At 41.1% G+C, this 27,792-nt stretch overlaps 1 protein-coding gene across 1 annotated transcript in view; it reads right to left on the bottom strand.

Moving 5' to 3' along the window:
• Positions 1–27,792, bottom strand: part of LAMA1 (laminin subunit alpha 1) — a gene marked incomplete at both ends in the record, with an annotated part of 109,143 nt that overhangs the window by 46,569 nt on the left and 34,782 nt on the right. The window contains 13 exons of the mRNA XM_081324844.1: positions 2,154–2,290; positions 3,067–3,247; positions 4,425–4,531; positions 5,482–5,693; positions 6,328–6,414; positions 7,186–7,313; positions 8,247–8,357; positions 21,501–21,612; positions 22,121–22,332; positions 23,174–23,275; positions 23,971–24,144; positions 25,357–25,497; positions 26,473–26,633. Coding sequence (XP_081180970.1) covers positions 2,154–2,290; positions 3,067–3,247; positions 4,425–4,531; positions 5,482–5,693; positions 6,328–6,414; positions 7,186–7,313; positions 8,247–8,357; positions 21,501–21,612; positions 22,121–22,332; positions 23,174–23,275; positions 23,971–24,144; positions 25,357–25,497; positions 26,473–26,633 — 1,865 coding nt within the window. The remainder of the gene's footprint in view (positions 1–2,153; positions 2,291–3,066; positions 3,248–4,424; positions 4,532–5,481; positions 5,694–6,327; positions 6,415–7,185; positions 7,314–8,246; positions 8,358–21,500; positions 21,613–22,120; positions 22,333–23,173; positions 23,276–23,970; positions 24,145–25,356; positions 25,498–26,472; positions 26,634–27,792) is intronic.

Here is a 27,792-nt window from a genome sequence, read left to right as displayed (position 1 = left end):
TTCAGGTTTTACATAAGAAGCTATAGTATATTACAAAAATGTGAAAAGAAATGAACTAACAGTCAAATTCTTCTATACAATCTTTTAGATTATAGCCAAAAGTGCAAATGGATTGTAATAGCAATATTTCCTACAATTCAATTAGTATTTTAGAGAATAATTTAGAACTCCAGTAATTGAGATATTTACATTTGTATTGTCTAAAATTTTAATCAGCAAAAAGAAAAGTTTCTATTGACCATTTTTACCAGAAGAAGGATTCTCTGCTGAAAATTTTATTTCATTAATTCAGTCACTTCTCATCAGCAAAATGTTATTTTTATTAAGTGGCACGCCACTATATAGTGTGTTATGGACCTAGAGTATAATTTTGGCTTGACCACTTTATAAACAGAATGCAGCATTCCAAGTATTATGAGTATCTACCATTAAAAGAAGCATTTAGGAAGCGCTGTTATAGATTAGAAGTACAGAAGTCTGAGCAAGTAAGGATTTTTAAATATGTGGTCTTATGGGCTCAAAAAAGTCTTGGCTATTCTAATTGTTTTCATACACCAGGCAGGAGATATAACTTCTCAGTTCAAACCATTTACAGTACAAATTCTTAGCTCAATCTCAGTTAAAACCTTGACCAAAATATAGGCTAAGGACAGTGCTTCTGACTCCAAATTATCTATAGTAATTCTGAGGTAAGGATTAGCCAGATGAGCACTGCAGTAAAAGCTTAATTATTAATTATTGATGTTAATGCTATTATTTTTCCATCAGGTTATTCACATTTCTGTTATAATTCTTTTACCTAATAATTTTCAGTTCTCTTGAACTCAATGATTTTTTAAAAAGTCTTTATTACTCATATCTTGTCTATTGATTTTTTTATATCTCCTTGATTTTTAGGTATTGAGTAGGTTTCTCTAAAAAATTATCTAAAAATACAGCTTAAATACTCCAAGTGGAAAAAAGCTCATTGATCATCCTATTTTAATAAAGATTTATCCTCAGAACCAGACATAATAGCTTGCACCTTTATATGGGAGATTTAATAAAGTTACTTAATTAGTTTAGTTTAGTTTATTAATATTTCTATACCGCCCTTCTCCCGAAGGACTCAGGGCGGTGAACAGGGCAAGAATAAAATGCGAAGTTACAAATATTAAAAAAAAGATTAAATAGTTGCCCATTAAAAACAATTAATACAATGCATTTATAAAAACCCCAAAAGTACAGCAATAAAAACCCCACCAATCCCCCATCAGGCCAGGCCGGCTTGTTCGAATAAAAATGTTTTTAGATCGCGGCGAAAGGAGCGAAGATTACTTGAACCTACACTTGTCACAATAGTTTGATTGAATCTATTCTCCTCCATGTGCTACCACACTGCTGTTTCTATAATTATACTCCAAAACACATATTTTTTCCACATTGTTACATGTTCCAGGTCTTCTGAGAAATCTTATGTTAATTTTCTTTCATTAGGTAAGAAAAACCTTATTACACATAATGTAGTAACATTTTGTACAGAAACTATGAATGTGCCCAAACAATTGATCTACAAGTCACATCTTTGTATTTGCTCCAACAATTTTTGATCATGTATACACTATCAACCACAACTTATTAATATTTTAGATTGTTAGATTTTTAAACAATGTATTTTTATATCCTGAACCTAATGCACTATAGAATTTCTATTTTCAGAATTCATTTATAATTTTAATGTTTTTTCTTAATCTTAAGAACTAGTTTTAGTCTTAGTGCTACATTATTTTACTTACACCCAAGTATTTCATGGCTTATATGATAATTTTTATCTTTGTTTACCCTGGTAATCAATCTGTCTTATCATCTGGCTATCTATTTAGATGCATTAAAAAGAAAGAGGAAACGTATCCGAAATAACACATGGTGGAAAGAAACCTAATATGTAGAGCAGGGGTGTCAAATTGCCGACCCGTGGGCCGGACGCATCACGAGGAAACCATGCCCACCCCATTGCCGGCAATGGGGGGAAAGTTCCGATACATCACATGACATCACATGATGTTGCAAGTTTGACATGTCTGATGTAGAGTTTTATATAAATCATTACATTTCATTCAATTTTTAAAAAATATTTAATTTCCTTTTATAACAGATCACAACAAGCACATTACCTTGCATCCCTTCTCTCTATCATGACCCCAGAAATTTTCTTCACAAAGTTCACATTTTTCTCCAGTTGTATGAGGAGAACAAATGCATTGTCCTGAATCTTTATCACATGTATTGTGAGTATGAGCACAATCACAAGCTGAAATTAAGGCAGGAGAGAAACAAGTAAACTAGAAGAATTATTAGTTGACTTTTTTTAAAATCTAGGATTTAAGAATTCTGAAAGTTAGTTCCTTGTGAAATCCTAACATTTATTTTCCAATTTTTATTAAAAGAAATTTATCCCTTCCACTATTGTGCCTATATCAAGTAAATGTTTTTGTAATTACATGTGATACTTTTTTCATTTTAAATTATCTAATCTTTTCCATCTGTATTCACTGTTAAAATGGAATGATTTCATAATATAAGAGAGAAGGGAGGAGAGAGAGAGGGAGAGAGAGGGGGGGGCTGAGAGGAAGAGATAGAGACAGAGTCAATTTGGTGCAGTGATTGGGGTGCTGGCCTAGAAACTAGGAAACTGTGAGTTCTAGTCTTGCCTTTGGCACAAAAAGCAGCTGGATGGCTTTGGGCCAGTCACTTTCTCTCAGCCTAAACCACTTCACAAAGTTGTTGTCATGGGAAAACTAGGAGGAGAAAATAATATTAAGTATGTTCACTGCCTTGAGTTACTTATAAAGTAGTAAAGGCAGGATAAAAATCTAATTAATAAATATAAAATAACCACACTGTATAAAAGGATCTAAAACCAGGTTAGATAGCACAATTCTCCATGTTAGTGATAACATGAATATCTTCAAAGGGGCATTTTACATCAGTTTGGTATCCTGGTTTGCAGCTCCAGGGGCAATTGGTTGCTTTCACTTTTAGAACAATTTTAGTTATTGCATGATCGGTTTATGAGCTAAAACTTACGTTTGCAACCACCATCCTGAAATGCATAAAACCCTGGAGCACAATGATCACACTTGTCTCCAGCCACTCCTAGTGCACAGCGACACTGTCCTTCTTCATTACAATCTTCTGCAGCTGAGCCAATTTTACTGCAATGGCAGAGAAGGCAACCAGCTGTAGTACTTAGGCCATAATAACCAAACTGTAAGAAAGAAAGGTGGGGGAAAGCATTTGGGTACTTTTTAAATCACTCCCCTCCTCCCCCCCTTCCTGCTCCTCCTATTCTTCTAATACCACGTTTGCTATAGATTGTTGCTGTTCTCTTTGGAAGCACATTAGAAAGGAGTGGTTTTTCACTCTACTTTTTACAGCACAAAGAAATGTAAAATGCTCTGGGATTCATCTAATCAAAAAAGAATAACAAACAATTTAACAGTCAACTATCTACTAATGTCTATCAAAATGTAGAAATACAATAAGATCAGGTTGATTAGACAAAGCCAATTAAATGTTAAATTCAACATTTAGAGGGAAATGAAAAAAGTACAATCTTTTACTAGCATACAGCTCCTTCAACAGGTTAGCTATTTCATATTTTGATAGCTATAATTTGCAAGTGTTGATAACATGAAACTACTTTCAAAGGTATATTTTGGATTAGTGAGATAAAAAGCTTGTTTCATTCCTAATTAATGCCAGATCCTCTGGCTGCATAATTTTAGCCTTTATATTCTTAATCCATGGTTCAATTCTAAACCATGATCAGAGGACAGGACACTATGATAACGAAGAGTTTGATTACACCAATTCAAGCATGCCTTTCCGGAGATGAGCAGGACATCTTTTTTTCTATTTTGCTCTATTTAGTTCCCTAATTTTCAATTACTATGAAAAAACCCTAAAGTTTAATGATAAACAGATACTTCAATTATCTGAAGCTTTAGCTCTATCCAACAGCTTTGTTGCATCCACAGATATCCTTTTAAATGTTTATTTTTTTCAATCAATTAGATTTATTAAAACTGATCTCATAATTCCTTGAAGGCTGGGAAAGATGGTTTTATCTCTTTCCCATCATTCCTGCCTTGCAGATGCCAGCTGTATATGGAGTAAAGAAAAGAGACGGATGTAAATTGTGTAGGGTGATGAGAAGGCTCTATTCCCCAAGATCTCTGGAACTAAAATTAAGACAGTCTGTTATGATCCCTCAGTATGACTTCAATCAAAAGAAAATCCTTTTTTTGGTATCATCTTAGTTTGATTTTGTCTTTTACTGATTATGAATTACATCCAGATCATTTCACTGTTATACTGAAATTTAAATATATGTACGTATGTAGTAAAAACATTATGCGTTAGTAACATAATTGTTTTTTTACCAAGCATTTATCACATCTCTTCCCGACTACATTAGCTTTGCATTGGCAGAGGCCAGTTTCATGATGACAGATGCTGGAAACAGAGCCATTTATGTCACATTCACAAGCTTAGATATAAAAAGAACAAAGAGAAAAGATGAATATTATTGTGAGAAAATACACAGTAGTAATTATAACGTGTTTTTCCAAATAAAATGTAAAATTCAACTCTTACTTTTCTATAGTCTGAGCATTATTATTTTACATTTATATCTTTGGAACAAGAAATTAATGTTACAATCCAAAAAATTCCAACTATAACTGGAAAGTACTTCTACTCAAACGAGAGTTCCCTGATTTTATTAATGAGTAAGTAGATTCTTGGTGTTATGCAAAATTCTGTTTATGACAGTCTCCCAACCTTGAGGTGAGGAAAGCTCAAAGAAATGCAGAAACAGGAGCTACATTGTTGACTGATCATTGCTGATAAGATAATGAGTACTGAAAATGATCTCACATTTTTAAATTAGAAGTAAATATCCTTCATTCTAATCTTAAGATTAACAACTGTAACCAATTTCCTTGCTGAAAGACAAAATGCTTTGGCAAAGTCTATGAAAAGTTCATGCAGAACATCAATTCAAAACAAGATATGATACCTCCAATGAAAGTGTTAAGTACCAGGGAACCAAATAGCTTTGTCAGGTCAAAATGGCTGTGTTCAACTTACAAATACTTTATATAGAGCCTTGGTGGAGCAGTGGGCTAATGCCTCCTTAAGTAACACCAGCTGCCTGCAATTAATGCAGGTTCGCATCCCACCAGGCTCAAGGTTGACAGCCTTCCATCCTTCCGAGGTAGGTAAAATGAGGACCCAGATTGTTGGGGGCAATTAAGCTGACTTTGTAATAATGCCGCTTGGGGTGTGTGTGAAAGCCCTAATAAGCAGGCATATACATAGAATGAAGGCTACTGCTAAGCTTGTAAGCCGCCCTGAGTCTTCGGAGAAGGGCGGGATATAAATGGAATTAAAATAAAAATAAATAAATAAATATTTAATTGACCAAGAGGAACTCACCATAACAATGTTTGTTGGTCACTGCATCCCCATAATAGCCATCAGCACACCTCTCACAGTGACGTCCTACAGTATTTCCAATGCATTTCAAACATTCCCCTGTAACTGAGTGACAGTGGCCATCCTCCAGTGGGTTTACATTGCCATTACAGTCACAAGGAAGGCATGGTTTTCCTGGCACTAAAGGATTGCCATAATATCCATTTGCACATCTGCACATAACATAGGACAATTGTATCAGAGTAAAAGTCTGTTATTTATGCCACCCATCTCACTGATGCAGTGAATATATTCAGTTAAAAGGTCTACAATCATATTTCCTACTTATTTTCATAATTTGGACCTATTGTGCAAAAAGAAAACCCATTGTAGATATTATCATTGTCAAGATACTATTTTTGACAAAGTTATAAAAACTGCACAAGATGGATCAATACAGTAACAACAGCACTTCCAGGGAAGAAATGGCAAACTGCAGACAGCTCTGCTAAAAGCAGAGCCAATGACTGCAGAGCTAACAATAGACCAATTTGTCATAATTCATCTCCATTTCTGGACAGGACTTGAAATCACCCACAGATGCTCCATATAGTTGTTCTTCATAAGGAGACCACAAGATAGTCTTCTCTGGGGAAGTTTAGAGCTCTGGGTGATGAGGGAATAGTAATCTTTTTGCTCAAACCACAGTTGGCGCTTTGAAAAGAACCCTGGGTTTCCACGCTTCTTTTTCTAATCACTTTCAGAAATTGCTGCTTAACTGTTTTTCAGTTATTAATAACTTTTGGATCAACAATCAAGTGGATTGTTATTGATACCTGACTAACAACAATTTCTGCTACTCCATACCTTTCACATCTGACTCCTGCATAACCTGGAGAACATTCATCACAGACAACTTCACCTCTGTTATCCAAATGACAAGTAGGACTGAAACTAAAAATAAATAACTTAAGAATTATGTGGTAGATTATATAAAGTTAATACATCAAACGCATGCAGAGTTAATGACTGCACAATATAATAATTAGGGCAGGGGTCCTCAACCTTGGCAACTTTAAGACTTGTGGACTTTGCTGGCTGAGGAATTCTGGGAGACTTAAAGTTTCCAAGGTTGAGGACCCCTGAATTAGGGGATACAGGAGAATACAATCATTGTTCAATCCTATATGTGCCTATTTAGAATCAAGCCCTACTCCTTACTGTTTCAAATTGTATTACACTTGTGTAAGTGTATACACAATTTCTTTCTTAGCTACATGTGTGTCTTTCCACATAAACAACTTTACAGTACCTGAAAGATTCAGTATTTAGGAGAGGAAAAACTTTTAAATCCCTTAAAAGATAAACCCCTCCAAAATACCTGAAACGACTTACTGGATTGCTACCAGTCACTTGGCAAGCATAAACTATTACTATTTATATAAATAGCAAAATGCTAGCAGATTTTTTTTTAGTATTAACAGCACACAACACTACTTTTCAAGAAGGGCTACATTTTAACTTTAAAAAAACCAGAGAAAAACATACTTCCTCTTTTGGACAAACAAAAGTGATAATTTCAGATGAATGAAGTGGAACTTTTGTCTTGATTTTTCCCCTTCCCTTTCTGATTTTCCTTCCTCCTCCACTCCCTGGTCTCTTAGTGGCCCTGCTTGTCTGAAATTGCTGGAGTTTTTAATATATCATTTCCAATAAGCAGTTTACTTGTTAGTAGCACTTCTCAGTGGACAGGCACATGGCTGGCAATCCTCTGTGGTTCCTCTGGAAGGCATTCCGTAGAATCCTGGCAAACACTGCTCACAAGATTGCCCTGTGGTATTATGCTCACAAGCCTATAAACACACAAGAAGCCCTTTGATACTTAATTTGGATGGAATTTTATTTCCAGAGGGAGCTCAGCATGAAAAAGCATGACGACTTAGTATCCAAAGAACAAACACACAAAAAACAGGGATGCCAGTGGCAATAAGCTTTTGTAAACTCGCAGCAACAACTAATGCATGTGCCCTCTACCAGAACTGATACACACATTTGATTTCATAAATTAGCTGCATTATTTTGATGGGCAATTAACGCAAATGAAATGGTATTTTAGTCTGGCAATCATACAACTCATTCGGACATTTTCACTCCGTTCTTAAAAAAATAATGTATATGAAAATATTACTTGGAAATAATGTTCACAATATTTATTTATTTATTTATTTTATTTAGTTATATTTATATACCGCCCTATTCCCTGAGGACTCAGGGCGGTTTACAGGGAATTAAAAATCCAAAATACAAAAATTAAGAACCAAATTAAAAAATATTAAATTAACCCTGTAGTCAGTTAAAAAGAACCCCAAATTAAAAATTCCTCCTCAGTCAATAGATTAGATTTTTAGATTTTTTTTAAAAAAAGAATCATATAATTATCAGTTAGGAGCCACCCAGAATTGCTCAGATGAGATAGTCAGCCATATAAATAAAATAATAAAATAAAATGCTCCAGTATTTTTTCCCTCAGATCTATAGGAATTTGGCCATTGACCTGAATGAAAAAAAAGCTGTAGCTTGCATAGAGTTTCTTATAAAATGTGTTTTACATTAGTTATAACTAAAGACAGACTTTCAATTACTTTAATATACACAAAAAGTAGACTTTAAAGGTAGCAGAAATGGTTAGCAAAATGTACCCCTCCTTGTTTGATGCACGTTTAAAAATTTAACATTTTACAAACCAGGAGTGGTTTGATCTTAGAACCAGGACACAAATGACTTACAATACAAACACCACGACTATCACATTCTGTTGCATGACCATTGCAATCACACGGCAGGCAAATCCCTCCAAAAAGTATTGCATCCACTCGATAGTAACCAGGAACACAGGTCTAAAAATAGTGTAAAAAAGAGATTACAGCAAGCATGTGTTAATTATCATAAACTTGGCCTTACAGATTCAGCATAGCAATATTTGAAAACCTATTAAACCAAATCAAACTATGTTACCCATAAATAAGACTCTACAATTTTAGATCTATAGTGTTTTTTCAGGAAATTTAACAAGAGCTGATTGCAGATCTCTCTGTTGTGATTCAGGGTCAGCCTGTGGGTTCGGCAGTTGGGTCGGATGACTCAGATGAGGGGGAGGAGGGGGGTGTTGAAGAACTTGCTGATGATGGCTTTGAGGCTCCGCAGAGGCCCCAGCCAGGCCCCTCCCACCTGGTGGAGACCCAGCTGTGTGAGCCTGACAGCGTGGATGAAGATGACCCACAGCTGGCCCTGTTCAAGGACGCCCGATGCAGGAGGCAGTCAAGTAGGAGTAAACAGAGGAAGGCAATGGGGCTTCTCGGAAGGAGGGAGAGAGAAGCCACGCCCTGAACTCTTTATAAAGGACTTGTGTGGGGAGGGCTGGTTTGCTGAAAGCAACCGCTCAGATAGTGTTTCAAATCTTGGTTCGTGTTTTGTTTTTGTAATAAATTTGGCAGACGTATTCCAGCCTCTTGCCGTCTGTAAAGGGGTTGCCTTTTCTGCAAGGCCGGTAGCAGGCTGGTACAGAACACTCTCTGTGTCTGACAACAATTTCAAAAGCATTTAAATAGTGGGCTAAAATATCTGAGTTCTGACTTCTGGTTTGCCAATGCTGCCATTATGGACGTCTGAAGGATGGGTCTCATCTTCCATATCCAGTTTTGCATAGCTGGGGGGTCCTGAGAGTCACCCTGGAGGGGCAACCAGCAAGAAGGGGCTTTTGCACAAACACGGGGAAGCCTCAACCCTCCTATTAATGCCTGCATTCCCTTTGTACAGGAGGATGAGAGACCGGCCATAGCAACATGGCTGGTTACTAATCTGCAGACAGCCTAAGTGACACTTATCACCAGGCAACATTAAAGCAGCATGGAAGAGACTGGGTAAGATTCCTCTCTTATACCCTAATCACCTAAATGAGCTGCTAAGTACCGTCCCCCCCTGTGGAGAGGTAGGGGGGATTTTAACCCTCCCTTCAAATTAATGGCGACCAAGCCTCAAGGGGTGTTTTTTAAAAAAAACATTGAAAAATTGATTTGGACCTCAACTAGAACTTTATAATTTGTGGACTGAAAGCTTTGGACTACCTATTCTTTATTTCCTACTTTTATTTGAAAATCTGGCTCTGCTCTTCTAAATAGAAGAAATAAATTACAATTATCTTTATTGGGAAGAATTGCAGCAGTGAAAATGAATGTTTTGCCAAAATTTTTATTTTTATTTCAAATGATACCTATACTTAAAAAGGATTTAAACTTGGAGGAATGGCAAAAAGGAGTTAATAAATTTGTTTGGGCAGGGAAAAAGCCACGAGTTAAATTTAAGATAATGCAAGATATGCGTGAAAGAGGTGGTCTTAAAATGCCTATTTTTAAATTATATTATGAGGCTGCTGCTTTATCAGCAATAAGTGACTGGTTTAACACAAGCGAGATTATTAAATCTTGATGGTTATGATTTGTTATTTGGATGGCATGCTTATTTATTGTATGATAAGAAGGTGGATAATGTGTTCAAGATACATATTTTAAGGTATGCTCTGTTGCGAGTCTGGAAAAAGTATAGACATAAGTTAAATTATAAGATACCTATTTGAGCAATACCTAAACATGCAATAGAAAATATAAATGTGGGATTTAAACATGATGTGACTACATATAAGGAAATTTTAAGTTTTGAGAGGAATGTATGGCAATTAAAGTCATAAAGTACTTTAAGAGAAGAAAAGATTGTACAAACTTGGTTTCAGTATGGGCAATTACAGGCTAGATGGAAAGAGGACCAGAAAACTGGTTTTTCAATGATTGATGAAAATTTGGTAAAGCAAATTAGAGATCAAGGTCAAGCACATATAAAAAGGATATATGCTGCATTGATAGAAATTGATTCGGAGACGGAACTTGTTAAAGATTGTATGATAAAGTGGGCTCAGAATTTTCAAGAAGTTATTACAATGGATACCTGGGAAAAGATCTGGGTTAGAAATGTAAAATTTACACAGGCCCAAAATTTAAGAGAGAATTTTTATAAAATGTTTTATAGGTGGCATTTAGATCCAAAAAAATTAGCAAGTATGTATCTGAACTGTCAGCTCAAATGTTGGAGGTGTGGCTGTGAGGATGCAACGTACTTTCATATATGGTGGACTTGCAAAAAGGTTAAAGCTTTTTGGATTAAAATTTGGTGGAATATGCAAAAAATATTTAAGAAAAGGATAAAGTTCTCTCCGCAACTGTTTTTATTGGTTATTATTACAGATATCACTGTTATAGATATTAAGTTGATGTTGAATTTAATTATGGCAGCGAAACTTTTAGTATCACAATATTGGAAGAAGGAAGAACTGCCAACTATAGAAGAATGGACTTTAAGTTTCTAACTTGGCGGAGATGGCAAAGATTTCAGCGTATTTGAAAGATCAATTGCAACAGAGATACACTGTGGAGTGGAAGAGATGGATTGATTATATTCAGAATAAATATGGGATTAAAAAGTTTCACTTGGCATTTGAATAAGTAGCAGATTTATATGATGTATAATTAGCTTGTAGTTATTTTACTAAGAGTTAAAGTGCGACAGAATTTAATATTTTATTGTTGTTTGCATATTTTAGATTATGTTTGTTTGTATTTTTATACCCTGTATTTATCTCTGGGAAGTCGGGGAGGGGGGAGGGGAGGGGAGGGTTGGGGAGGGCTGGGGGGAGGGGAGGGGGAGGGGATTTTTTTGTATGCTAAAACGTATTCTAAAACTTTTCAATAAAATAAAAAAAGAAAGAAATTGGAAAGAGATTAACAGACAGTTCCTAAAAGAAAAGAAAAGAACTTTCTAAGCACTCGGGGGACACTCAGTGGCTAAGTCTGAAACTGCAATCTGACATTCTAAAAATAAGAATAACCTTGAATACCAGATGTGAAACTCCACCATGGAAGAAATACAAAAACAAATCTATGCTATGATGAAAGCAACCTACCAAACTTATCAGTTCCTTTCTATAGCCGGTGATGAAATAAGAGCTAGAACTAGAAAGCGTCTTGGAGAAGCAAACTCAAATTGTGACTACAACTAATAATTTATTGGGACAGAACTTAACAGAAGAAACTGAACAATAAAATACACTGACAGAAGAATTAATTACTCAACAAGCACAGACATTTGAGGAGCAAAATAAGAAACAAATGGAAGAAAAAATATATAATCCAGGACAATTATATCAAGAGGTGAAAATAATGAGAAGATTTGGTGTTTTTATTAGACCCCTCAACCCTTCAAAAATGGAGATTGGAGGGTCACTTCAATGATACAATAACACTAGAATTCTTTGATGACCCTGAAGTAAAGAAGTGAAAAATGCTATGGCAAAGGAAAAAAAGCAAGAATAAGATTGAAGAAGATTGGACATATTTAAGAGGCTTGAAATGGAAAATACTAAAATAGACAGGATTGTATTTGGGCTACAAGAGATTATTTTGATGAGTAGATAAAAATACTGGCTAATTAAAAATAGATGTATGAATATTAACAGTTAAATTGAAATATTGAGCTGTTTAAATGAAATTGTTTAAGATATATTTATGTTAAGAATGATATAAAGTAGTTAATATACTTGGATGTAGTAATATGAAAGGATGTATTAAGTGTTAGTGTTAAAATGGAAGAAATTTTGGCTAATTTTCAATATGAGGAAATCATAATGAAAATAAGAATATTATATTGTATTACTAACTTGTTGATATGGCAATTAGATAGAGAAGAAGTGTACTTATATTACCAGGTATTGGAGAGAATTGTGTAAAGGGAAGAGAGGTCACCCAGAAATATAAAAATGAGAAACTTCAAACATTTAACTTTAATATCAATGCAAAACTAAAGCTGGAAAAATATATAAGGTGTTTGATGTTTTAAAGATGGAATGTTAAATTATAAAATATTTATTTATTTATTTATTTATTTATTGATGGGATTTATATCCCGCCCTATCTCCCGAAGGACTCAGGGCGGCTAACAACAAAACATATAATAAGTACATAAATCAAGATAAAAATAAAATTAAAATCATCTGTGCAATAAATTAAAATTAAAAACTAAAAATAAATTAAAAATTCTAAATATAATTAATTAAAATGCCTGTCAGTCCAGGTCAGCCTGGTGGAAAAGGAGTGTTTTGAGGCCGCGGCGAAAGGATAGGAGATTTTGGGCCATCCGAAGCTCAGGGGGGAGCTGATTCCATAGGGCTGGCGCTCCCACAGAGAAGGCCCTTCCCCTGGGGGTCGCCAGCCGACATTGCCTAGCTGACGGTACCCTGAGGAGGCCTTCTCTGTGTGAGCGTACTGGGCGATGGGAATTTGTTCCCGGCAGCAGATGGTCCTGCAAGTATCCCGGGCCTAAGCCATGTAGGGCTTTAAAGGTAAGTACCAGCACCTTAAATCTCACCCGGAGGGCAACCGGTAGCCAATGCAGCTCACGCAGGAGGGGTGTAATATGGGAGTATCGGGGTGCTCCCATCACAACCCGTGCAGCTGCACTCTGCACCAGCTGAAGCCTCCGGGTGGTCTTCAAGGGCAGCCCCATGTAGAGAGCATTACAGTAATCTATACGGGAGGTAACGAGTGCGTGGGTGACTGTACGTAGGGCATCTCGGTCCAAAAAGGGGCGCAATTGGTATATAAGGCGAATCTGTGCAAATGCCCCCCTAGCCACGACTCCAATATGATCTTCAAAACTGAGTCGTGAATCTAGGAGGACGCCCAGATTGCGTGCTCTATCAATGGGAGGTAACATCTCTCCTCCTATAGTCAAAGATGGAACCTCTTGGACTAAACGAGATGACGGTATGTACAGCCACTCAGTCTTGGCCGGGTTGAGTCGAAGCCTGTTTTCTCCCATCCAAATCTGTACCGCTTCCAGGCAACGTGACATCACATCGAGGGCATCACTGGGTTGGTTCGGGGTGGAGATGAATAGCTGGGTATCATCAGCATATTGATGATATTTCACCCCGAAGCCACGGATGATCTCTCCCAGCGGCTTCATATAGATGTTGAACAGGAGGGGCGAGAGCACCAATCCCTGAGGCACTCCACAACTAAGAGGCCTAGGGCTTGACCTCTGCCCTCCTGCCAACACCGTCTGCGAACAGTCCGAGAGGTAGGAGGAGAACCACCGCAGAACGGTGCCTCCCACTCCCAACCCCTCAAGACGACGCAGTAAGATACCGTGGTCAATGGTATCAAAAGCCGCTGAGAGATCTAATAGGACCAAGACAGAGGAATAACCTCTATCTCGGGCCCACCAGAGATCATTCACCAGCGCGACCAATGCGTCTCCGTGCTATGCCCGGGTCTGAAACCCGATTGGTACGGATCTAGATATTCAGCTTCCTCCAGGTTCAAAGGGAGCTGTCGTGCCACCACGCTCTCAACGACCTTCGCAAGGAAGCGAAGGTTGGAGACAGGACGGAAGTTGTTTAAAACAGGAACTTCTCCCAGAAGAATGAAGCTGAAGCCACCAGCCTGAGGATATATATATGTTAAATGCTTGTTAACTATTTAGATTACCATGCTAGGCCCCAAACATGGGACAAACCTTTATATATATATATATAAGGGATGTGACACAAAACCAAATTTGAAGGGGAAAGGGTGACTTGGTATGCACATGAAATGCTTAAAAAGTCATATTTTTCCCTTTGGACCACACTGCACTGCCCTAATAAGCATGCTAAGAGTCAGTCATTAGAATTATTTTAAGAGCCAGGTGTTGATCTGGAAACCAGGAGAGTGTGATTTCTAGTTCCACCTTAGGCATGAAAGCTAACTGGGTGACTTTGGGTCAGCCACTCTTTCTCAGCCCAACCCACCTCACAGGATTATTGTTTTGGGGAAAATAGGAGAAGTATTATTGCTGCCTTGAGTTATAATAATGGCAGGAAATGAGTAAGTAAATGAATCAATTAATCTTTGGAAGTCTTATTCACTGAAGAGAAAAACATTTTTATGGTAGATGCCCCACAATTTTGGAATTTCCTGAAAGAAATAATGACTACACATATTATACCATTTTGGCAATGCTAGCAAATAATATTTTATTCTCTAATCTACCGTATATACTTGAGTATAAGCCGAATTTTTCAGCCCACTTTTTGGGCTGAAAAATTCCACTTCGGCTTATACTCCAGTCAACAAAAAAACTTACCAAGGACTTGTGCGTGGCCGAGGCTTTGGTGCTTCCGGGATCGCGCGCACCTCTCCCAAGCCACCGCCGTCCGAGACCTGCCGAAGTTTGGGGAGGTTTGGGGAGGTGCGCGCGCACCTCCCCAAACCTCCCCAAACGTCGGCAGGTCTCCGTTCCTCCGCGCCCTGCCTGCCTGCTTCTTTCCGCAGCGGAAAGAAGCAGGCAGGCAGGGCGCGGAGGAACGGAGACCTGCCGACGTTTGGGGAGGTTTGGGCGCCTCCCCAAACCTCGGCAGGTCTCCGTTCCTCCGCGCAGACCTGCCGACGTTTGGGGAGGTTTGGGCGCCTCCCCAAACCTCCCCAAACGTCGGCAGGTCTCCGTTCCTCCTGCCGACGTTTGGGGAGGTTTGGGCGCCTCCCCAAACCTCCCCAGGTCTCCGTTCCTCCGCACAGACCTGCCGACGTTTGGGGAGGTTTGGGCGCCTCCCCAAACCTCGGCAGGTCTCCGTTCCTCCTGCCGACGTTTGGGGAGGTTTGGGCGCCTCCCCAAACCTCCCCAGGTCTCCGTTCCTCCGCGCAGACCTGCCGACGTTTGGGGAGGCGCCCAAACCTCCCCAAACGTCGGTAGGTCTGTGCGGAGGAATGGAGACCTGGGGAGGTTTGGGGAGGTGCACAAACCTCCCCAAACGTCGGCAGGAGGAACGGAGACCTGCCGACGTTTGGGGAGGTTTGGGGAGGCGCCCAAACCTCCCCAAACGTCGGCAGGTCTGCGCGGAGGAACGGAGACCTGGGGAGGTTTGGGGAGGCGGCCAAACCTCCCCAAACGTCGGCAGGAGGAACGGAGACCTGCCGACGTTTGGGGAGGTTTGGGGAGGCGCCCAAACCTCCCCAAACGTCGGCAGGTCTGCGCGGAGGAACGGAGACCTGGGGAGGTTTGGGGAGGCGCCCAAACCTCCCCAAACGTCGGCAGGAGGAATGGAGACCTGGGGAGGTTTGGGGAGGCGCCCAAACCTCCCCAAACGTCGGCAGGTCTGCGCGGAGGAACGGAGACCTGGGGAGGTTTGGGGAGGTGCCCAAACCTCCCCAAACGTCGGCAGGAGGAACGGAGACCTGCCGACGTTTGGGGAGGTTTGGGGAGGCGCCCAAACCTCCCCAAACGTCGGCAGGTCTGCGCGGAGGAACGGAGACCTGGGGAGGTTTGGGGAGGCGCCCAAACCTCCCCAAACGTCGGCAGGAGGAACGGAGACCTGGGGAGGTTTGGGGAGGTGCCCAAACCTCCCCAAACGTCGGCAGGAGGAACGGAGACCTGCCGACGTTTGGGGAGGTTTGGGGAGGCGCCCAAACCTCCCCAAACGACGGCAGGTCTGCGCGGAGGAACGGAGACCTGGGGAGGTTTGGGGAGGCGCCCAAACCTCCCCAAACGTCAACAGGAGGAACGGAGACCTGGGGAGGTTTGGGGAGGTGCCCAAACCTCCCCAAACGTCGGCAGGAGGAACGGAGACCTGCCGACGTTTGGGGAGGTTTGGGGAGGCGCCCAAACCTCCCCAAACGACGGCAGGCCTGCGCGGAGGAACGGAGACCTGGGGAGGTTTGGGGAGGCGCCCAAACCTCCCCAAACATCGGCAGGAGGAACGGAGACCTGGGGAGGTTTGGGGAGGCGCCCAAACCTCCCCAAACGTCGGCAGGTCTGCGCGGAGGAACGGAGACCTGGGGAGGTTTGGGGAGGTGCCCAAACCTCCCCAAACGTCGGCAGGAGGAACGGAGACCTGCCGACGTTTGGGGAGGTTTGGGGAGGCGCCCAAACCTCCCCAAACGTCGGCAGGTCTGCGCGGAGGAACGGAGACCTGGGGAGGTTTGGGGAGGCGCCCAAACCTCCCCAAACGTCGGCAGGAGGAACGGAGACCTGCCGACGTTTGGGGAGGTTTGGGGAGGCGCCCAAACCTCCCCAAACGTCGGCAGGTCTGCGCAGAGGAACGGAGACCTGCCGACGTTTGGGGAGGTTTGGGGAGGTGCGCGCGCACCTCCCCAAACCTCCCCAAACTTCGGCAGGTCTCCGGACGGCGGCGGCTTGGGAGAGGTGCGCGCGATCCTGGAAGCACCGAAGCCTCGGCCGCGCGCAAGTCCTCGGTAAGCTCCGGGCGGTCACTTGCTTCGCGTCTCCTGAGGGAAGGGGGGGCGACTGGAGCGGGCGTGTTTCCTCGCCTGCTGGGCGCCGCGATTTGCCCGGGGAACGCGCGGGCCCCGAATGGCAGCGTGGAGCGAGGAAGCGGACAGCCAGGGCTTCCCCGAGAGCCGCGGCCACACAGGGTATTCCTGTGTATTCAAGGCTTGCAAAATGGCGGATCGAGCCTCTGCTGGCGGCAGAGGCTTGCAGAGCGCGGATCCAGCCTCCGCCGGTGGCGGAGGCTTGCAGAACGGCGGATCGGCTTATACTTGAGTCAACAACTTTTCCCAGTTTTTGGGGGTGAAATTGGGGGTCTCGGCTTATACTCGAGTCGGCTTATACTCAAGTATATACGGTATTTAATTCCAATCATATGTATTAAACATATGGCCTTTAAACACATTTCTTAATTATTTTTTATTTTTATTTTTCTTGGTTTTGCTGATCAGGGACCACTGACTGTGCTTGATTTTTACTTCTTATATTTGGTTACATGCTGATGTTTTTAGGTTGTATTTCTATATATGGCTTCATTAATGAGTAAATTGATTATGTGATTCCTTTGGAAAACCCATTCCCAGTCATTGGGAAGGCCCCAATGACTGCAGAACTGAGGGCCCATGGAGTTGTGGACAGGAACAATTTCCTGGAATGGCGGAGCAGCGGAGGACTTGGCTGTTAGCAGAGCAGATTATTATGGCTTACTACACTATTACACTCCTGCCTTTACGACCTATCGCTTATTGTCTTCTACACTTCATCCCCAAAGGACTCAGAGGACCCTGGGTATTAGCCACCGTGAGAGGGTGGCTTGAACTTACATCTGCTGCCCCTAGAGGTGAGAGCTCTATGGGGCATGCTATACCCAGAGTGTGTGTTTCAGACAACCACCACCCCCGGGAATAGGCTCTGCGACCGTCGTGAGAGGACGGTGGTCGGCCTGCCCTGGGGGTTCACCCAGCTGAGTGGCAGTAGCTGGGTGGAGGGTCGGGACACCCATTTATCCTCTGTCTAGATCCTCCTTATTGACCATGGACTGCCTTTTATCCGGACTGCTCCTTATGCCTTATTTCAGATATTATTTCACGGACTTGTTCGCCCTCAGGGGTGCTCCCCCTTCCTGGGTGCGACCCGCCTTTCTAGCTGCTTATAATCTCAATGAAGGGCCCACTTACTGGGACCCTGAGAGATGGCTGGGCACGGGTAGGGGCCTCCGACGTAAACCCAATAAGAGGCCCCTGGTTAGTTTTTTGTCTAAATTTTTTGGGGGGTTAGGGATGGGGAGGGTACTTCTTTTGGTTGTTTGGACAAGGGGGGCAGTCCAACAACCTCTGTTCAGGCCAGTTCCGAGGTGGATCGCGGGGGGGAGGAGCGGGGGTCAGTTGCCTCTGGGGCTCCAGGGCTGGTCGTGGGATTACCCATTCCCAAGACGTTAGGGAATGGCAGCAGGTGTAGGAACAGAGGGCCATATCGATCTCAGGGAAGGCCTCTCCGCTGCTTGCAAGCGGTGAGGCACTCCGACCCTCTGGTTCCGCCCCGAGGTCCCGGGAGTGAGGATGTGCAGCCCCCTGAGCTCCGGCTGGTGTACATGAATGCCAGGTCTGTTGCTAACAAAGCTCCTCTCGTCCGTGACTTGGTCGAGGGTGAGCAGGCGGACCTGGCTTGCATCACGGAGACTTGGTTGGGCCCAGAGTGCGGTATTCCTCTGGTTGATCTTTGCCCACCAGGTTTCCGGGTGCTACACCGGCTTCGGGCTCAGGGTAGGGGTGGGGGAGTGGCTGTTGTTATGAGGGAGACTTTGTGCCCACGGGAGGCCACCGTTCCCCAGATAGTCGGGTGTGAGTCTCTCTTCCTGAGATGCGGCCCTGGTGCGCAGTTGGGCTTGCTGCTGGTGTACCTTTCGCCTAGTCACGCAGCAGCAGCCCTGCCTGAGCTTCTTGATGTCCTCTCGGGTTGGTGATTGAGTTCCCGAAACTTATAGTTTTGGGGGACTTCAATCTACCATCTCTGGGAGGATCATCTGAGTTAGCTCGGGAGTTCATGGCTTCCATGACGGCCATGGACCTGACGCAAGTAATTTCGGGACCGACTCATGTGGGAGGCCACACCCTTGACCTGATTTTCTTATCTGGACGGTGGTTAGATGATCTTGGTGGGGGCTCCCCAATTGTTATGCCCCTGTCATGGACCGATCATCATCTCCTGCGGCTGGTCTTCCGTTTTGCCCCGCCCCGCCATGGGTGTGTGGAACCAATTAGATGGTACCGCCCCAGACGCTTAATGGATCCTGAGAGGTTCCAGGCAGCGCTGGGGTCCCCACCTGCCTCCTTCGCTCACAGCTCGGCAGATGCCTTAGTGGAAGCCTGGGAAAGGGCAGCCACTGAGGCTCTTGACCGAGTTGTACCCTTGCGGCCCCTGACCTGGTGCAGATCCCGTCGAGCTCCATGGTTTACCGCGGAGCTCCGGGAGATGAAGCGTCGGAGATGGGGCCTAGAGAGCGGTTGGAGATCCAGCCGATCCGAATCCGACCGATTGCGACTAAGAGCCTATATTAGGTCTTATCTCGCTGCGATAAGGGTGGCAAGGTCTAATCACTTTGCTACCCTTATCGCGTCCGCAGATAATCGCCCGGCCGCCCTGTTTAGGGTGACTCGCTCCCTCCTTAATCAAGAGGTGAGGGAGGAACCCTTGCAGGGTCGTGCCGAGGAGTTTAACCAACATCTGTCGGACAAAATCGCTCGGATTCGGACCGGTCTGGACTCTGACTGGGCAGAGTCTGACGATCAGGACACGGGCGGTCTTGTCGATATTACCTGAGAGGAGTTTGATTCTGTGACTCCGGAGGAAGTGGACAGGATTATGGGGAGGCTGAGCTCCACCACATGTTTATTGGACCCGTGCCCTTCCTGGCTGGTCTATGCAGCCCGGGAGAGGACACGAAGCTGGTCCCAGGCAGTTATATCGGCTTCTTTGAGTGAGGGTAGCTTCCCCGCCGTCTTGAAAGAGGCGGTGGTGAGGCCTCTCCTCAAGAAGCCTGCCTTGGACCCAGTGGTGTTGAACAACTTTCGTCCGGTCTCCAACCTTCACTTTCTTGCGAAGGTTGTTGAGAGTGTGGTGGCGCATCAGCTCCCTCTGGTCCTGGATGAAGCGGATTATCTAGACCCGTACCAATCGAGTTTCAGGCCCGGGCACAGCACGGAGACGGCATTGGTCGCGCTGGTGAATGATCTCTGGAGGGCTCGGGACAGGGGACATTCCTCTGTTCTAGTCCTATTAGACCTCTCAGCGGCTTTCGATACCATCGACCATGGTATCTTGCTGCGGCGTCTCAGGGGATTGGGAGTGGGAGGCACGGTTTTACAGTGGTTCTCCTCCTATCTCCAGGGACGTTCGCAGTCGGTGTTGACAGGAGGGCAGAGGTCGACCTCGAGGTCTCTCGTTTGTGGAGTTCCTCAGGGGTCGGTCCTCTCGCCTCTCCTGTTCAACATCTATATGAAACCGCTGGGTGAGATCATTCGTGGTTTTGGAGTTGGGTATCATCAGTATGCTGATACCACCCAGCTTTTTCCTTCGACCCCAAACCACCCCAGTGATGCCCTCAACGTGATGTCCCGTTGCCTGGAGGCGGTTCGGGTCTGGATGGGGAGGAACAGACTTCAACTCAACCCCGACAAGACTGAGTGGCTTTGCATACCTTCATCCCGGGTCAATTTGGATATTCCATCTCTCTCTATGGGGGGTGAACTATTACCCCCCGTAGATAGGGCTCGCAACTTGGGAGTCCTCCTACATTCACGGCTCACCTTGGAAGATCACATAGTGGCTGTGACTAGGGGGGCTTTCGCCCAGGTTCGCCTGGTGCGCCAGTTGCGGCCCTATCTAGGCCGGACGCGCTCGTGACCTCTCGTCTGGACTACTGCAACGCTCTCTACATGGGGCTGCCCTTGAGGACCACCCGGAGGCTCCAACTGGTACAGAATGCAGCCGCGAGACTTGTGTTGGGAGTCTCCCGATACTCCCATGTTACACCTCTGCTCCGTGAGCTGCATTGGTTACCAGTTGTCTTCCGGGTGAGATTCAAGGTACTAGTAATGGTGTTTAAAGCCCTACATGGCAGGGGTCCGGAGTACCTTAGGGAACACCTGCTGCTGGCATCAACCTCCCTTCGCCCTGTGCGCTCCCACAGAGAGGGCCTCCTCAGGGTGCCACCGATCAGAGAATGTCGATTGGTGGCCCCCAGGGGGAGATCCTTCTCTGTGGGCGCCCCGGAGCTATGGAATCAGTTACCGGTTGAGCTCCGGATGGCGCCCGATCTTCGCTCCTTTCGCCGCGATCTAAAAACATTCTTATTCGAACAAGCCGGCCTGGCCTGATGGGGGATTGGTGGGGTTTTTTACTGTTGTTTTATTGGGGTTTTAATATTGTATTGACTGTTTTTAGTGGGCATGTATTTAATCTTTTTTTTAATTTTTGTAATTCTGTATTTTTATTCTTGCCCTGTTCACCGCCCTGAGTCCTTCGGGAGAAGGGCGGTATAGAAATATTATTAAATAAATAAATAAATAAATTTTAAAATGAGACAATAATACTGCATAACAAACAAACAAATAAAAAAATTACTTCACAAGATATTGCATAACAAACAAAGAATTAAATACTGAAATTACTTCACAAGATAGTCCGGAGTAACCTTGTGGACATTCACAATATTCTACATGTACAGCTGAAGACAGGTTTATGAGATTAGCATTTGCTGTATCCAAAGTCACAGAGTCCAACCTGTAATAACATAAAAATGAGACATGAATAATGTAAACAGTGTATTGGTTTTTTTACACTGTGTAAAATAATGCATATCTACAGAATAAACAAATGCCCAGGTAAAACTTTGCATTGTTTCTTGTTCTACATGCATAATTTGACATAAAATACATTTTACAATCTATTATACATTCTAAATAAAATCTAGTTGTAATCAGTAGGAGCTTTACAACACATTTGTAATACAACCAGGATCCTAGCAAATTTGGGTAACAGATAATACAGCAAGCAGCCATTTCAGGTCAAATTATTAATAATAACAGCACTGTTATTCTTCTACATTCTCTACCACTTAATCCTATCTAATTAAAAAAAAATGGGAACCTGATATTATCCCATGTAAAATGTTTGCCCTAAACTTTTAATTTTTTTAAAATAAAGGAATATATTGAATGCTTCTGAGATTCTTTTGTGTTTTTTTTTTCTATGGCTTAAGTATATATTTTTAAACAGATATTTACATTACCTATATACAGATTTTTCTGCAGTGTTGTAACTGGCCCTAAGTAGAATGTGGGTAACATTAACTAAAACTGTCATCAGGGTGTCTCGATCTATTGACTTCTTGGTATTAAAATCAACAAAGTTTTCAGAGATAAGATGCACTGTATTGGAATATTCCTCATATGGTTGTAAAGAGAGTCCTTCAGATCTTGTAGACAAAATATGTCCATTGCCCTGAAATGACAGGTATTATTATTTTATACATTTCTAAAGTTTAACTGGAAATTGTTTAAAATTCCACTTAATGGAAACCATACAAGATTCCCAGGATTCCTCTTTTCTACAAAACCCACTCTATCTTTTCCAAACTTTACATTTCTTTTAAGATTATGTAAGATGTTTTGAATCTGAACTGTTCTTAATGGAAAACATCAGTTTCAAATGTCATATATCTTTATCTATATGTCAATTATTTTGGAAGTACATCAAGATTTGGAAAAAAACCTTCCACTTTCTAAATAGTTAGTCTCTGCTCAAATGGGGTGTTTTGGATTTAAAATAATTTTGAACAATCTAAATTCAAAACATTTTGCACACCATTAATTTCTTTCAAACCATCTTATACTATTTTCCATGTGTAACAGAATATTATATCCTAGATCACAAATTTAAATACATTTTCATGGAAATAAATCCATTTAGCCATAAAACCCCCTTAACATCATTACTTTCTCATCCAAATCAAGTCTCAGTACAACTGGAAGACACCATGGTGGAGAAGACAGCTCTTGACTTTAAATCAGATGCACTGACAGAGTATACAAACTTTAAAAGCCAAAATTCAAAAGTCTGTAGGACAGAAGAGGTTTTCAAGTTCATTGTTAGAATTGTATCTTTTTTCAACTTTCCAATAAAGGACCACGTGCAGAAATTCAGAAGCGCCTCTAGGAAGCACTCAAAAAGGAACAAAGAACTACCAAGAGGGAACTACCAAGTTAGGAACTTCCTCCCTCAAAAGCATTCAGAGTACTTTATGCATTCATACTTTGTATCCTTGTTCATTTAATATGATTACCTGGATAATAACATCAACACTAGATACCAGGTCACTGCCTGTACTGTCCATGGGAATATCGTAAGACACGGTATACTTTAAATAGCCACCAAAGGCAGTGAGCTGAAAGCATAAAAGGCAAAAAATCAAAAGTGTTATTTCTTTTTCACTTGTCAATATGAAGTGTAAATGACAGATTTCACCCTTTAAGATTTCTTATTAAATTATCTGTTAAAAAATGTAGGTAGGACACAAAACAAATAAATCCTAAAAAAAAATCTTATTTTCCATATTTACCATCACATTCTAACATCTATGTCTGACTTGACAGTTCTACATTTAGTGTTTTTTTAAAAAAATGCTCACTTCATTTTAGTTTCACTATCTTTTCATTACAGAAAATCGTAAATTTCAAGAACCGATTTTTAGTCTTTGGAACAACTGAGGTTTCTAAATATAATTATTGTTTAACTCTAAATTGTACCTTGCAACAGTTCTATGAATATTTATTTAACCAAATCTTTCCTGTACAATGAGTAAATATACGCAGGGGAAACAGCTACTATATTTAAATGCACATTCCTTTTTGTGAACAATGTTTGCATCTTAATTCCAACACCAATTATTGGGGGAGGCAGAGATGACATATATTCCAGAGATAACTTTAATGATCCTAGTATGGTAGGATTCCTAGGAAAAGATACCCTATGCATTTTTAAATGTTACATTATATACATAATACAGTGAATATGCAATGCAGAAAACTTTATACATACACAGACCATTGGGGGGGGTAATATTTCTTCCCAACTTCTTACCTTATTTCCAAGGTATGATTTAGGTGCAGACCAGTAATAAGGAGGCTTTAGTACTTTTGCAACCTCAGTGTTGTTAATACTTATTTGATCAGATTTATCAAAGTTATCTTCTTGAGGTCGTATAGTTTTTGAAGTATAAGGAGTTGTCACCTCCCACCCAATCATAGAAGACACCTTAATAAAATAGGAAACATTATCAAGCATTTAACTAATCAAGGAACAGAGAGAAAGTGTGTGTTTTGCTTTAACAAAGCTCTATTTTTATTTGGCCCAAATATGATATTGTATTATGGCAGAGTAATCCAAGCAGAATAAAAATCACAGGATATAGTTTTTCCCAATGAAAGCATTAAAATGCTTTATATAGGAATGTGATTTCAGAATAGCTGTTTATTTGGGTTGTACAAAGAGTTTGAGTGGCTTTCCCAGGTCAGAGGTAATATGCCATGCACAGATAATGCTTCTCTATTGGGACCACTAGCAACTGAAGAAGCTGTCCATCAGAACTATTTAGAGATGACCTAGGAGGTTTGGGCACACCTTCCAGAAGATGCCTCATACTTTTTCTGATTTATACATTTAAATCAATTCATAGTTGTATATGAAAGTAGCAGCATATATAAGATTATCCTCTAAATGCAGTTTTCAGGCCTTTGTAGAATAGTAACATGAACAATATTATAGAAAAACATGCAACATCAAATGTAATAAGCCTCAGGCATCCCTAATTGAATAAAAGATGAAAGAGCCAGCCTGGCATGTATTAGTGAAAGGACATGGGCAGAGGTATTTCCCATTCAGTAATGTGCCCAGCCAGGATTTGAGTGTGGCACCAGCTGTGTCCCCTGGGTAGGGTGGTAGAATACCTATTATCATCAGAGAGTGGCTTTCCAGACTGGTATACAAACACTTCCCTACTGGAAAACACTTTTTTCAGTTTTTAAACTGATTATTGCAATACTTACTTCCAGAACTAAACATTTTAAATTGCAAATGCTCAAAGTTCAAGCATATCTTTTACATTAACTATTAGTGCTTGATTTTCATTAGAGAAATTGTATGCAAACCTGTAACTGAACAATACTTTCAAATATTATATCTCCAGATAATTTGCTGCTTTTAGATAAAGTAGAAGTATGAAATATGTTTTGTTCATTTGATATCCAATCCTTTATGTTAACCATACTCCACTTCTTAGACACTCTTTGGCTTTTTAGCCTGAACCTAAATTGCAACCCCATACAGCTAAGTTTTATTGAGTGAAATAATTAACAGAGTAAAAGCATTTATGGAAATCAGGCTGAGAGGGAATGCCTGCCAGGAAAGATTAACACAGGAAGGAAGTTATGCTTGAAGAAAACAAATGGAATATTAGTCTTATTATACCTTAGCAGTGGACCAAGGAAGACTTTCACACACATCAGAAACACCAAAACAGAAGCACTCAGTGCAACCCTGAGGGTTTCTTTCTTGGAGATTATAGAATCCAGATTTGCAACTGTCACAATTTTGTCCTTCTACATTTTCCTGTGAACATAATCATAACCAACATACAGTAAAACATAGTAGCAATTTTACCTGAACCTTTTCTAGGACTGTTATTCTGAAAGAAAAAATAAAGTATTGAATAGAAATTTTTCACCCCTTATATATGGCTATGAATAGTGAGAACCACAGCCTCCACATATCAGATGAATATCAGGTTCAAAAAAGGCAATCTACTTCATGATCACAAAACTCAACTTTCACCATTAGCATTTTCTGGTTTGAATTTCATTCAGTTTCTTATTTTGGCACTTACAAGCTAAATATTGAACCTAATGCCATGGAAATAAAGTTTCTTGAAGCTCATAAATTCATATTAGAACATCAACTTCATTATAGATAGTAGATAAGTAAATAATGTGTAAGCAAACGTGAGTGGTTAAAAAAAATAACTAATGTCCTCATGTCCTCCCAATGTTAATTAATATTAATTTATTAACATATTAATTTAATATTGACTATTATTTTGAATTGCCCTTTCTAAGCCAAGGTTTACTCACAGTCTGATACATTTTGGGCCAATGTAAAATGTATGAAACACTTGTATCATGAATCTTAGTTTATATCCCCATCTGGAGATTTTTGTTTAAACTCCATTAATTGTTACATATAGGATTGCTATTAAGAGAAAAATTTCTCAAAATAAACTGACAAGTTCCACTTTAAAGTGTATTATTATTGTTGTTAAAATTTTAATACAGTAGTACTCATCATTAATTGGTTCAGGGAGATGCAATGAGTATCAAAAACAATGAGTACCAAACAAATTTTTCCAATAAGAAGTACTATAGTGAAACATAAGGCAGTTGACACCAGAAGTTCTAGATTATGTGTTAAGTACCAATCAAAGAGTAATGGGACAAAACTTTTGTGTCAAAATGTGTTGAGTTCCAAAGCAATTGAGTACCAATGTACCACTGTATAGTAAATCAAAGTAAAAATCGGAGCTGTACTTACTTTGCAAAGGCAAGGTTTAGTACATGGATCATCATTGATGCTGCCAATGAGGCTACAATTACAGCGTATGCAATTTGGATAACCTTGGTAGCCAAAGGCACAATGGTCACATTTTTCTCCAGCGTACCCTTCCTTGCAGTAACATTGACCAGGCTGAATAACTTGAAAAAAACAGAACAAACATAGAAAGAAGAAGCTATATTTCAATTGCTACAATATAAGTCAGATTTGATCTCCCAGACCAAACCTATGATGTTCAGTGATTAGTGATGGCAATGGAATTACGGGAATGACTTTAGGAGACAAATGGAAGAGCCAAAGACTAAACAACTATGACAAGTAATGATTGAGCCTGCAGAAGGAATGTGGGCATGGCAAGCATCTGAGAAGAGAATCTCCCTAATTTCTTGGACTGTGAAGGCAAGAGGGGAAGATGTGTACTTTCAAACTTGCAAGATTCTATTAAAGCAGGGGGTCCCAACCTTTTCTATATCCTGCACCCCTAGAACGCTTCTGATATATTCTCGCACCCCTTACAAAAGTTCAAAATAATGGTAATGAATTATGCATATACACTATAAATTTGAAAACCCAAATTTTTGCACCCCCTGGAATATCGTCTCGCACTTCCTGTGTTAAAGTAACATTTAATAAAGTATTTCTAAGTGTGCTTCTTCTCTGGACTACCTTGCAAGGCTGACAATTGCAGAAGCTTTACCAAGGCAGCAAAGAAAGCTTGGAAAAGCTATACTTCAATGCTCTTTTTTTAATGTGTTACATAACTTTTCTTTGACTGAATGGGATATAGATATGTTCTTTTCTCTGTCGAAAATGAATCCAGATTAGGGATTATCAACCAGAAGCTTCAGAGCTGCACATGGTAAAGACTGAAGCATACAAAAGCCATTCAGTACCTCTTAAAGAAGCTCAGCCAAATTCAGGAGGAAAAAATAAAAATCCATCCCATTAATGTGGCTCAGTCCAATTTGCATCACTGCTCCAGTGACTGCAGCCCCATTTTTTTTTAATTTTCAGCCCTCCTCCCAATAGTTACTTGATTCTTTAAAGTCTGTTTCAAAGAAAAGATACACATACGTGGCACTTGGGAACTGAAGGAAAAATTATATCACACACACAATGGAATTACCAGAGTAATTACTATGACTCTTGGCTAAAGATCTTAATGCATGTTGTTTAGGTACCTATTACAACCTAAAACACAAAGATAAGGAGAACTGCTTACAATGTCCAATTTCCAGCTCGTTGCTTATTCTTCATAAGAAATTGAATTTAATTTTAAGTTTGGTTGTTTCTTATACA

Source organism: Vipera berus (assembly GCF_964194415.1).
Source record: "Vipera berus genome assembly, chromosome: 3".
Taxonomy (NCBI): Eukaryota; Metazoa; Chordata; class Lepidosauria; order Squamata; family Viperidae; genus Vipera; species Vipera berus.
The sequence above is the reverse complement of the archived record's forward strand: the minus strand, read 5'-3'. Positions and strand labels throughout refer to the sequence as shown.